The 13,490-nt window shown below is 39.8% G+C and overlaps 1 protein-coding gene across 2 annotated transcripts in view; it reads left to right on the top strand.

Moving 5' to 3' along the window:
• Positions 1-13,490, top strand: part of mgll (monoglyceride lipase) — a 55,222-nt gene that overhangs the window by 15,677 nt on the left and 26,055 nt on the right. For both annotated transcript variants that reach the window (XM_038723003.1, XM_038723002.1), the window contains one exon: positions 4,971-5,077. In XM_038723003.1, coding sequence (XP_038578931.1) covers positions 4,971-5,077 — 107 coding nt within the window. The remainder of the gene's footprint in view (positions 1-4,970; positions 5,078-13,490) is intronic.

The raw sequence follows: 13,490 nt of genomic DNA, 5'->3' as shown, positions 1-13,490 counted from the left end.
AATGCGCACAGCTATGGCCTAGGAAATGTAATGCATATAACTAGCTTTTAACTGTGATTTGATTAACTTCTTAATTTCTTATTTTGTTGTGTATCTGTTTCCCACCTCTTTAGGCTGTAACTTATAATGCTGTAACATGTGCAGTTCCCCTCTGGGGGATCAATACATTTGTATCTTACCCTACTGATAAAAATCCTTATCATAGTACTGTATTGACCAAAATAGCATGATCACAGATAGTCAGACTGACCTGCAATGGACACAGTATATAACATTCCAAAAATGATATTATTTATCTGAATTGCTGATTTTGTTTGGCAACTTGGAGGCAGTCAAGTTGTGAACACAACACTGACATATCATCATCACCTTTTAAGTTGAAATGGCAAACAGTTGCTTATTTATCTACCCAACAAATATGGAGTAACATTATCATTATTTTGAAGTCGTGTTTTCTATCTGCCTGGCAAATGTAACTTCAATAGTCACTCTTTTAGCTCTGTTTTCTCTAGGTAACTTCTTAGAGACATATCTGGCTTTTTGGCTCCACCAACTTTGTATGTCTGTTGTTTAGTGCTGAGCAGGTAGTGTACAATGTGTTCATAGAGTTTTTTTTCTGAAAACAGCTGCCTGCTGTGGCTGAAAACAATGAGAGCAGTGAGAGCGAACCAGAACAGTAAAGCTACAGGTTGGCAGCTAAACAATGAGCTGAAACTTACTGTAAACCTTCATAAAGCCGAGGGCAGCAACAGATGTGTGTGATAATTGTCTGTAGGTTCATCATTACGAGCAACCCCTTTCACAACATCACATTATTTTCACATTGTCATTTGATACATTATTATTTAAAATATAATTAAAAATGCAAATAAAATGAGTCACCATGTCAACTATGTGAAAAATTTTATTCTTTCCTCAACAACAAAGTGGTTCTGCTTCAAACCAGCAGGAAAACTGATCTGTGTTCATTTTCATGCAGCCTTATTGAGTGAAAACATCATAAATCACTTTAAAAAACACTTGGATGGAAACTAAGCCATTGAATGTGTTGTTCTGAAGAAATAAAGTCTCCATTACTCTCAGAAAACCAAACCATAGTTTCCATAGTTTGTAATATGAATGTTCCATAAAAAGAGAGCAGGAGTGTCAAAGCTGTTTTCTGTGTATCAATGGGTCACATTGTATTTTACTCAGTGTCTCTTTTGAGTCGGGCAGTCAGGGTTTGTTGAGGCAGAGAGACAGACAGATGGATGATAACTGTTATCCCTGAAAACATTCTTATCTTTTTTCTAGTTCAGTTCAGTTCAGTGCGCTTTATTGGCATGAATGTTTCATTTAAAGAGGTCATATTATGCTAATTTTCAGGTTCAGAACAGTACCAGAACAGGTTTACATGTTTTCATTTATTAAAAAAAACACACTATTAGCTATGGAATGATACATCTTGCCTCTACATGATCTTTGTTGGGCTTTGCACATGCGCAGTTCCTAGTTAAGGACCACTAGCCAATCAGAAGCAGAGAAGGTCGGGTCAGCGAGAAGCCGGTAAACAAGGCTTTGGTTCAGCTGTATATCCCCTTACCAGTTTAGCAACATGGACTGGAGCAATAGTTTCAGAGTGGTGAGTTATTAATCTGTAACAAAAGTATCTTTATCCATAAAGTTTTAACTGAGCTCTGTCTCTACATCACAGTACCAACTTTACGTACATTGAGTGTCTGGTAGGTAGAGAGGAGGCAACAGGCGGATGTCACTGTGTGCTGCAGCTCAGTGTGTTTTTCCACCTGTGTTTTTGAGGGTGTGTCTGACTAGCCATAGGCGATTATTATGACATGTTTTGCTGGTATGTCACAAAGATCAGAGATAAAAGGCTGGACAACAAACGAGCGGTTTTCAGGCAGTTCAGCGCAGAGTTTTTTGTGGGAGATGGGAACTCCCTTTGGGCTGGACTTTGGTATAAAAGTATATAACTCAATAAAAGGAGAGGGGAAAAGCCAAAAAGCATAATATGACCTCTTAAAACAATGTTACCATGGTGCAAGAGTCCCTCGCTGTCCCTCAGGCTGAGACACAGGGACACATACTTGGCGGCAAGGTTTGCTGTATGTCCTCCTCCTAGGATTATTCTTAATTTATTGTTATCATCGTTATAAGTTCTTTAAATTGTATGGTATTGATAGATGGAATTTCTCAATTTCTGTCATCCTGCCTCTTAATCTCTGTCTCTCACACATGAACACACACACACACACACACACACACACACACACACACAGTCAAAGCAATGATGTGCGAATATACACCAATCAGCCACAACATTATGACCACTGACAGGTGATGTGAATAACACTGATTATCTCGTTACCATGGCACCATATATTAGGCAGCGAGTGAACATTTTGTCCTCAAAGTTGATGGTTAGAATCAGGAAAATGGGCAAGTGTAAAGATTTTATTGGTTTTGACAAGAGCCAAATTGTAACGGCTAGACGACTGAGCTAATAGCACATGTCGCATCAATGGGGTAAATACCTAGGGAAAGAAGTAAGAGTTAACAAAAATACATGTCAATACATGATAATTGTAAGGGGATAGAAGAAGAAGAGCACAGGAAGTGCATGTTAGAGGTGTTATAAGAGAAAGTGTTCTCGGAAGAGAAGTTTTCAAGAAGTTTCCTTTCCTGAAGTTAGAGAGGGACGCCCCTGCTCTGTTGGCATGTGGAGCTTGTTCCACCACTGTGGTGTTACAGATGAGAACAGACATGACTGGGATTGCTTTGTGTGTAGAGATGGCAGAGCCAAACTATTATGGAGTTAAGGTAGATGGGTGCAGACCCAGGAGCTCTTAAAATCAGACTGATATGGATCCAGGAGGTCATTCCGTGAGAAGAATTGAGACCTGTTTGAAGACTGCCCATTTGATAACTTTGCATAAAAATGGTAGAAGTGAATCTGGCCGATAGTTCTCAACTTGAGTAGGATTGAGGGAGGGCTTTTTGAGCAAGGGTTTAACCTGAGACCTTTTGAATGTGGTCGGGAATGTTCCCGAAGCCAGAGAAGTATTGGATCTTAGTAACCTGCTGTCCCTCCCCTACTGCCCTCTGTTTCTTGTGTTGTGTGCCAGAAAAATTAATCTTCACAAGGATGTCGCCAAATGTGGCAACATGCCTCATCTGGCGGTAGCAACCGTGTGAATTTCCATTTGTTGGAAATTAAGAGCCCAGTCCCACCCCCCTCCCAGACTGATTGCACCCAGCTGAGACCACCCTCCAAATTACCAAGACAAAAGGTTGGTTTCAGTGGGTGGGACACACACCCAGTTGTTTGAGCTCAGCTGATTCTAGTAGAGTGCTCAGTAAAGTGCAAAGAGACAGCACATCAAGAGTAAGAAAATAGAGTAAAGTAATACCTCACTGCTGCAAACTCTTACTTGCCCAGTGGTGTTTGTTCTGTGTTTAAGAGTGCAACAGAAGTACAAGTACTCTGTAACAAACAGCTGTATTTGTTGAAATGTAAGTAGTTTTATTCATTGTACATTATCAGCCCCAGTGCCATTGTTCTTTAGTCTGGATTTGCTACACCAAAAAGAATTTGACAGCTGAATCAGATGATTGTGAGTCAGTTTAGTTAATGTTAGTGATAAATGCTAAAGTAGTTGCCTTTACATCCAAAGGTGTCTTTGAGGGTGAACTGATGAATGGCAACCATCTGTTATCACTGTTCACTGTAGACATTAACAATGAACTTCAGGATGAAAACACAGCTAGTTTTTACTGGTTAAGTGCAGTAAAGTTAACTTTTAATTGACTCCACTACCACACAAAGAACATGGTTTAATAAGAATGATGTTTAACAAAAGCATACATTTTGGCTTAATAACTGTCAAGAATTTGTCTGGTTGATAGTCTCCATTTATAGTTTAAGCCTATATTGCATTTTACACAGCATAAATTAGCCTATCAGCTAGCGGACTTCTCCTCTCCTCATAGCATAACGATTTACATGTATTATTTTCTATGTCTTACTCACCGCTGATTCAGTTACTGCATCTCCCAACACAAAACCATGGGTGACATCGCGCTGATGAACAAACCGCCCGGAGCTTCTACCCGTTGCAGATTTCTTTCCACATCCATGCACCGCTTGGATGGAGACAATTAGCCCATCCAGGGAGCCGTGTTTCCTGAAAACGTATCCTGTCAATCCCTCTATCCAGTAAATACGACTTGTGATTGGACTTTACTTCAGCAGACAGCCAAGTATTGGCCAAGAGCAGAATACCCTGACTCGTCAGTTGCAAAGCTTCATTTTCGAGTTTCAGAGAAGAGCTGCGTGACAACACAGCCACAAATCACGTGAGTTGCAAGCTTGCAACTGTGTGGCCGTATCTCTGCAAAGTGAAAACAGTCTGCAATACGAGTGCGAGTGTAATGTAATAAAGTTTGGCTATTTTGAACCTCAATTTTTTCAGTTTTAAAACTTTTCACATATTTGCACACCTGTTTTCAGATCACCATTTTCAAGGTTTCAAACCTGGAAAACAAACAAATTCACTGGGAGAACAGTGACAAATTTGAAACACATAAAAAGAACCTGCAGTTCTGAAGAAGGAAAACTCAAAAACATAATGTTTGCAGCCTGCAAATCTTAGTTTAGTTTTCGTAAGATTGAGTGAACACTTAGTTTCAGCCTTTAAGAACTTTATTTTCAGTTTTGAAACATGGCAGGATATTTATCCCATACATCCCATCAGTCCCTCCATCTCACTGCTCCCCTCCCCTTCATGTCTCGATCAATAAAGTCCTGTACTGAGGCAAAAATAATAATAATTTTCCCGTTGAGAAAAATATTTAATGATTTGTTGTTTGTTTGACTCTGTGTGTGAGAGATAAAGAGAAAATAGGAGGACAAGTGTAGGTCTATATTTGTGTACACTTGAATTAACATTTCCCTCTCCTCTTCCTCCTCTCAGGGCTCTGGTGTTTATTGCCCATGGAGCTGGGGAGCACTGCGGGCCGTACGATGAGATTGCACAGAGACTAAAGGAACTGTCCCTGCTGGTATTTGCACACGACCACAGTGAGTCACAAACACACACATTACATTAATGCATGCATACATTTACACCTACACTCACGGTTACTGTCTCATCTTCCCCCTCTCTGTCTGATAACAGTCCTTGTTCTTTTTTAAGTGAACGAAGCCTGTTAGGGAAAATTAATTGGTGGTACATTGGTCTTATTGTTCAGCCTCAGTGACTCTTTGTGTGTGTGTGTGTGTGTGTGTGCGCGTGTGCGTGTGTGTGATTGTAAGTGTGTAGGTGGTGTGCTTTTAGTGCATTGTCATGGAAAACTTCACAAGTGTTGGTTTGCCAAGTGTGCATGAAACTACTCCAGTTTCAGTGAAACTGTCGTGCTGACCTCTCAGCACTGGCTGTACCAGACAGACCAGTCACACAGTGGTGACTGGTCTGTCTGGTTCTGTGGATTAGGATTTTAACTGTCTTTGCCAGAGTGAATAACCTATTGTAGGTAAAGGTTTAGCATCTTATTCAATGAAACTCAAGATTCTTTGTAAGCTGCAATATCATGCAGTGTCTCAATGGGCTCACACAGCAGACTCAGCCCAAGATCTGTTAGATACATCCAGAAGCAAGTGATAGAGATCCACCTTCAGTGGAGGGCAATGAAGAAAAATCTAAGTGGGAAGCTGAAAGTTAGTATAATTCCAAAACACAACAAAAAGGATCATTTCTACCGTCTGTGCATCCACTGATTTCAGTACAGGTTTATATTTAAATGATCACAATGAACATATATCCAGACTGAAATCTCTACGAATATTGGATGGATTGCCATGTGATTTGGTATAGATATTTGTTCCCCAGAGACTGAATCCTGCTGACTTTGGTGATCCCTTGATTTTAATTCATCATTGGTTTGACAATCAAATTATTCCTATCAGCATCAGCTGTGCTCTGTGTTTAGTAATAATTAACATGCAAGATTTAAGCCCATCTGCTAAACATCAGCATGTTAATTTGGGCATTGTGAGCATGTAAGCATGTTAGCATTTAGCATGATATTATCATTTAGCTAAAAGAATTAGTACAGCCTCAAAGAGCCTCCAGCATGGCTGTAGACCTTTAGTCAAGATTTTGTGTAAAAATGTTTCTCAGGTTGCACAAGGTCTGTTTATCAGTAATTAACAAAACCTGCTCACTATTTCCCAACAACATCAAATTCAAAAAGAAGGATTAGCTAGAAACAGAAAGGTAAAGATAAAGAAGTTTTAGCTCAGTAATAAAAAGTAATTAGGTAATGTCATCTTGTGGCAGTCTGTAGGTATTTGCTGCTATTTTAATTGTTCGTTTTACTCTTTTACCTTCATTGAAGAGATTTTTTCATTAAAATACTTTCTCCAAGGGGATATTTTATTTTCATTTATTATGTTGGGAATTGGGCCTCAGTCACCTTTCTCCTGAGGCCTGGGGAATCAGGACCACCACAATCTTTCAATACTACCACCAAGGTGCTCGTAAGGCAGTTTCTTACCCAGCTCAGCTGTACTATGGGGTTGTACTGAGCAGGTCTTAGAGGAAAATGTGAATTCAGTTGACTGTGCAGCAGAGCCTTGCCGTACAACAGCAGCATGTGTGTTCAGTAAACTCTTCCAGAGACAAACAGCAGCTAGAGACACCTGATGAAAAGACAAAGAAATAGTCTCAGTTGTAAGTGTGGAAAAAACTAGGAGTAGAAATCTCAAAGAGCTGGCAGAGATAATAAAAAGGATAGAGTGAATCATTAGGGTTACTGAGGCTGCTCACACAGCAGCAGGTTGTTCAGTGACTTGCAATAAAATGTTACTGGAACAAGTCCCTGTAGACACGTCTCTCTCTCTCTCTCACATGCACACACATGAGGCTGCTGTGATGGTAGAGTGGGTGGTCCGCTAATCAGGAAGTCGGTGGTTCATTCCTCAGCATTCTGCAGTCCATACAGTCCATTTACCATTTATACTCACACCCACAACCATCTTGTGCAGCTCCTGATAGAGTTCAGCAGTCTCTCATGCATTTCCTTCTATTTATAGGACTTTTAAGTCTTTTTATTCTCAGCCTACACAGACTTGAGGTTTCCTCCATCTGGCACACACTGCATCTATTTACCAGAGAACAACCTCCAAATTTTGGCATAATGGCTGGTTAAACTAAAAATTTAAGAGCAAAATACAAAATGTATAGCTGACACACAAATCATTTAGCCTTTTGTGGAATGTGGATGCACAAATGTATGCATATCACTTATTGTTCCTGTCTACAGATAACAGAGCAGTAGACAGGAACAGCCTAATCATGTTTGTTTTCTCAGTACCTTTTTATAGAACATTAACACAATTTGAGTAGCTTCCCTTTAAAGGTCATTATCAGGAAAAACATGTGTGTTTATTTCAAACATTAAATGTCAGCTAGGTAGAAGTGATCAATTGCACACCATGAAACAGCCATTATCTGTACCACTACAAACAGCAAGTACTTAACACATCGTCTCACAACTGGTGCAGCTTTTTCTTTTAGGGTTAATTAGTCTAAAGCATCTTTTTAGAACCCAAAACAATTAATTGATTAATCAATAAGTCAAACTACAGTTAATTAATCTACAATTTTGTAATCGATTAATTTAATAAATTTATTGTGGTATATACCATAAGACAAGGGAGACGGTTCTACATGGCGGGGTTACTTAACATGTGTTTCCACAGTTCACAGGATAGCCCAGCATCCCTTGCACAGACTGGAGTTTCCAAAATACCAAACTCAAATGTTTAATACATCACAAGCAAAAATGGCAAACATTTTCTGGGTTCAGTCTCTCTAATAAAAAGTCCCACTATTTAGCATTCATAAGCAGTATACAAACATTTAATAAATGGTTTATAACAAAGTATAATGTAGATGTATCTATAAAGACCTTTTAAAATTTTGTAAAACAGTATTTGTTTATATAATATTTTATATTATTATAACTTACTATTTTTAAAAGGGGCTATATGTAGTTTCAATGAAATTAATTATTAATAAATCAAATTATCAGTGCCTTAATGTCAATGGGCTCAAAACTCACTTAGAAATGAAGCACAGGCCTTTTCTTTGTTGCTTGCATCAGCCACTATTCTGCTTTTAATGTGAGGACACGGGGTTGGATTCAGCTCTGCGCACGTTTTTAAACTGTGTGTCATAGACTGTATAAGGTAAACCAGATTTTAAGTGGCCAGAAAGACAGCAGAACGTACAGGTGTCGTGCCGAAAAGTGATCGCTGAAAACTGATTGCTGTCCGCCAGAGCACGCGCAAAATGTTAAAGCTGTATCACCCAGTCTCTTTACGACTGCAGCTGCTTTTAACTGGATCAAACAAACTTGACTGAAACAGACTCAACTGGATGAACAGGCTTTATTGAAGGGGGAAAAAGGGTTGAGGGAGAGGCGGACGCCGGGGAAACACGGGCACGGGGAACCAAGGAGACTGAGACAAGGGAGCCAGGGGCACTGGGGACCGAGGAAGTAAGGAGGCATGGGGAGGAGCCGGGAGGACGCCATGGAAGAGGTGGGAGAGGGGAGAGGGCAGGGTGGCGAGCCCAGCTGACGGAACGGAGGTGATTGAACCTGGAGGGGAGACGGACAGAGGGAAAACAGAGTACAGGGAAACAGAAATGACACAGAATACTCAGAGCTTGAGTGGTGAAGTGGCACCGGGTAAGGAGCAACGACAATCAAGCAGAGGTTGACTGGAGAACCAGGGTAGAAGTACTGTCAGAGATGAGGCTGATTGCTGTCAGGTGTGGCAGGCAGAGGAGGTGGCTGACGAGGCGCAGGTGCGGGTCATTGGCTGGGCTCAGGAGCGGAGGGAGAGAGAGAGGGAGAGCACACGTAGGGGAGGAGACACAGGGAGGCAGGCAGAGTACAGGAAAACACAATACCAGGGGAAAACAGAATCACAAGCAAGAAAAGGAGGAATAAACAAGACACTTACCGTCAGCCGGGCTGCCACCACAACACTTATTAATATGAATTACTGCTGAGTTATATATAAAATAAAGACAAGACCTCTTTTGCAATTATCCTTATGACTCTACATTATTTAACTAGCTGTGTACCAACCAATCCAGTCCTTTTTACCTGTTGAAATACCTTTAAATGGCCAAACACACACACACACACACACACACACACACACACCCACACACAGATTGCATTATTCTACTTGCCAGAAAGTAATTGCAGCCTCTACTGATTGACTGAAAGGTAGTTTCTGCCTCAAAATGACTTGATTTCATTCAGAGTTATATTTGACAGATTATAAAAACCGAAATCGTCCCCCTTTTTTATTTCATAATAACATACTGACCACCAAACCAGAAATGTCTCCGATTTTCGTGTCAGAAATCTGGTCACCTTACCATCAGACCAAACAGATTCAGATGATGTCGAGTAAAAACACAGTGAACATTAAAGAAGCTGGAGAAATACAGAGAAAGTCACGTTAGCTTGCCGGCTAACGCGGAGCAGTAACTAACATTATCCAGTGCAAAGTTGTAACATTATCGCTTTCCACATATATATAACTATCCTGTGTACCACTGGTATTATGTCCAATTGTTGATTTAGCCTGCAAAAATTATGTAACGGTAAAAAGCAAATGTGGAGCGATTTGTTTACTAGCCTGTGGTGATGCAGGCAGGGTAGCCAGCTAACGCTACATTAGCTCGGACCTGCCGCTGTTTGCTTCGGAACGTTCAATTTAGATCGGTCGCTGTAACTAACATGACCCACATAATATTCAGTACTGCAAAAAAAAAGCGACAGCAACACAGAGGAAGAGCCATCCACTAACTCTACAGTAAAGTTACAGTCTAACTGTTAGTGTGACACAATCTCATTATAATATTCAATCCAGCTCACTAACCGTTTCCTTATCATCCAACACGTTTAGCCGTGCTGACATTGCTGAGCCTCCGATGAAAGATACACAAATAGTAAAGATAGTTACTGAAAGCAGCAGGCGAGCTAACAACGATGTAGCACATCGGCTAAATGCAGTAAATGTAACGTTATCGTGTAACGAGCATGGATTAGTTCAACCTCAAGCTGATAAAAACATTACTGTAACGTTGCAGTGGGAGTTTAACTGAGTTTCCACCATGTTGTGTGAAGCAGTCCCCCTGCCTGTCTATAGCCGCTCTTACTCTGCCTTTTTTTCGGGAGTACTGTGCCAATATGCCTGTGTCTCGCTGCGCTGAATGAAAGGTACGGAGCTGGTGTTGATCTGCTTCTGAGCTTAGAAGGTTGAAGTAACAGAATCTGAATATGTCTAAGTGACTCCATGCTGGTGTTTCTGCTTTTATTGCAGGATCTCTGTATGAAAGCGGTTGTGTTTTGGATTATGCTCGCTCATGAGTTCAAGCGAGCAGGTATACGAGCACACACCTGGTTACAATCTTAAAAACGCACCACTAGTGTCTGCTGAAAACTACATAATGCCCCTTTAACAATTATCTGTTCATCAACCTCCACTTATGGGTGCCCACAGCAGGAGGTAAAGTTGTTCAGAAATACATTAATACATACAATTGTTTTAAATATTTAGAGATTAAGAAAATTTAAATTATTAGTTAATCAAAAAATAATAATAAAGAGATGTCAATAATGAAAATAATCATTAGTTGCTGCCTAAATTCTGTTACCATATGAGTTATCATCACTACCTGACCCATGGTAACACCTTAATGCATCTATGAGACAATATGATGACTGTTACTCTGATTTTCTCGCCAGTAAAATCAGTTGCCTCCTTCTTCTTATAATCAACTCTGAAATCCAACTAACTTACTACCAAGAACATCTGAAAAAAATATTCATATCAGGAGAACATGTCAATCCCAACTCGTCACAAATGGACATTTGGTCAAGACCCCTTGGTGTCACTGGCTACCCCGTTAGTGCTATTTCAAGTTAACCAAAATAAATGTGCTACATCCGGTTTGGTTAGGTTTAGGCACCACAACTACTTGATTAGGTTTAGGAAGAGATCATGGTTTGGGTTAAAATAAGTATGTTTGTACATAGTAACGTAACTTTAGTTAGTTACATTAATCACATACGTGATGTAGCTTACAAAGCATAACTTGAGTTAAAAACCTGTTTCCTGGGTGAAAGTACGTGTTTGTTTGACCCACCAATCCAGCTCAACCGCATCTCTATGCAGACTTTTTAGCTCTTTACACTACGTCACCTAACATTGACCTGACATATTATGCTTGTAGCACTGGAACATTACCCTTAAGGGGTGCCCAGTGTGTTAAAAGTGACGCCAAGGTGTCTTGACCAAGCATCCATATGTGAGGACTTTTTTGATGATTCGTCCAGTAATACAGCACTGGATCTGTGTTTGTGTCTTTTTGTGTCAGTTGTCTGAATGGTGTGCTCGCGTGTGAATATCTGACTCTGTGTGTTTGTGTGTTTAATCGAGTGTTATACCAAAAGATGTGTATTCAGTGGAGTCTGAGGTGATTGATCCAGCGCGGGAGGGGATATAGTGTGCATCGATCTTTGTATTTTGGAGTGCTCCATCACTCACTGCTGATGTTATTGGACATGGATTTTCATGCTGTGATGATTGCTTCAGTATTAAAGCAGAGAAAAATATATACTGTGAAGACATACTTATGTATACTGCAGTGCACACATATACAGTAGTTAGAAATACACACACACACACACACACACTTAAGATTATAGAGTGAGAGCAGAAGGTGTGAGCTGTACATTGTGAATGTTTAGGAGATCAGTGGTGTTATTGGTTCAATGGTTGCTATGGCAACATGCCTCACCTCTAAGCCAATGCTGCAGAAAGCATGAGGAGAACACACACACACACACACACACACACACACACACACACACACACACACACACACACACACACACACACACACAATATGAATGCATACACTCTCTCTACCCTCTCATCTACCAGTCACATTTCTTTCTCTTCTGTCTTCTTGTCTTTGTCTCTCATCCTCTCACTCGTTCTTCCCTCATGCCTTTGTCTTTTCTCTCCACAACTGGTGTCTTCTTTTCACTTCCTCACTTTTTTGTTTATTTCGTTTCTTTTTCTTCTTCTTCCTTTTTATCCTGTTCTTCTTCCTCTTTCCTAGGGCTTTCCTAGGGCTGGGCAAAGATTTTTTTGGTTCACTTTTGGCTTTGGATAGACTAACTGAGAAAATGATTGTTTTGCTGCATTCTGTTTCGCAATGATATTCTCAATTATAAATAATGTGTAAAATAAATAAATAACCCATCTTAGGATGGGTTAAATTAAAAAAATTCCTGACAGGGATCAATAAAGGATAACTTAAGTTAAATCCAGCGCACCCCTTTTCTTTACAGTGGTGTATTATACTACCCTAAACTCTCAGCCAAGCTGTGGTATGTTTAGTGCAGATCGCTGCAGTCAAGTGAGCCATCGTCATTGTCATGCTAGCTGCTGCAAGGATTTTAATGCTCGTCTATTTGTGCTGTTATGGTACCGGTGCTTGGAGCTGCCAAAAAGCATGATAGTGGCATTTTAAACAGGCCTTTCTCACGTTTTAAATGCAAAATTAAAACGACATTATAATACACATCATATATATACATTTTTATATTATTATTAAGACATTTAGTTTTTGTTTTCATTTGAATGAAATTTCAAGGGAATCCATTGCATTTTTTAAATACATGCATTATGTTTCTAAAGTCAGTGAGTAATTATGTAAAATAATTGTGATCTTAATATTGACCATAATAATCGTGATTATGATTTTTGCTGTAATCAAGCAGCCCCACTCTCGCCCTCACCCAGTTCCTCACTCTTTTATCCTCACTTGACCCGGAAATCGAACCGGTCTGCCATCATGAAGGCTGTTGAGGAGTGAATAAGGATCTGTTGTTATACATTCATGCCAATAAAGCTGATTTGAATTTAATTGATCTCTGAAGACACAGGTAACATGGACCTTTGCAGAAGTCTTTCACCGGAACAAGACACCCCTTTATTGGTTTGGATGATCTGATACTACATCACTACAGTTTTAGCTGAAGTGGTGAGACAGAATGAACTTAAGTTTTAGATTATATAAATTTTATAAATGTTATCAATAAATGTAGATGCAAATAATGATTACATTTTAAAAACACCTTGCTACCATTAGACATGGTTCAGGTGCATTCTATAACACTGCCCTGTTGGTGGTAATTCTGCACCGTCATTAGTATTTGGACAGTGCCTAAATGGACAAATTCAAATTCCAAACATTACAGAACATCAGTAATGGTCATCCCTTTAGATGATGGTGCTGAGAAATGGATGCAAATTTCTCCAACTAAATACAGACAAGACTGAGATAAATACGTTTGGATCACAGAAAGAAAGACAAAATATTGGCTCTAACCTT

Source organism: Micropterus salmoides, unplaced genomic scaffold, assembly GCF_014851395.1.
Source record: "Micropterus salmoides isolate LMB-PRFRI ecotype aquatic unplaced genomic scaffold, ASM1485139v1 Ms_hic_scaffold_16, whole genome shotgun sequence".
In the NCBI taxonomy this organism is placed as follows: Eukaryota; Metazoa; Chordata; class Actinopteri; order Centrarchiformes; family Centrarchidae; genus Micropterus; species Micropterus salmoides.
This window is presented reverse-complemented; position numbering and strand designations above follow the sequence as displayed.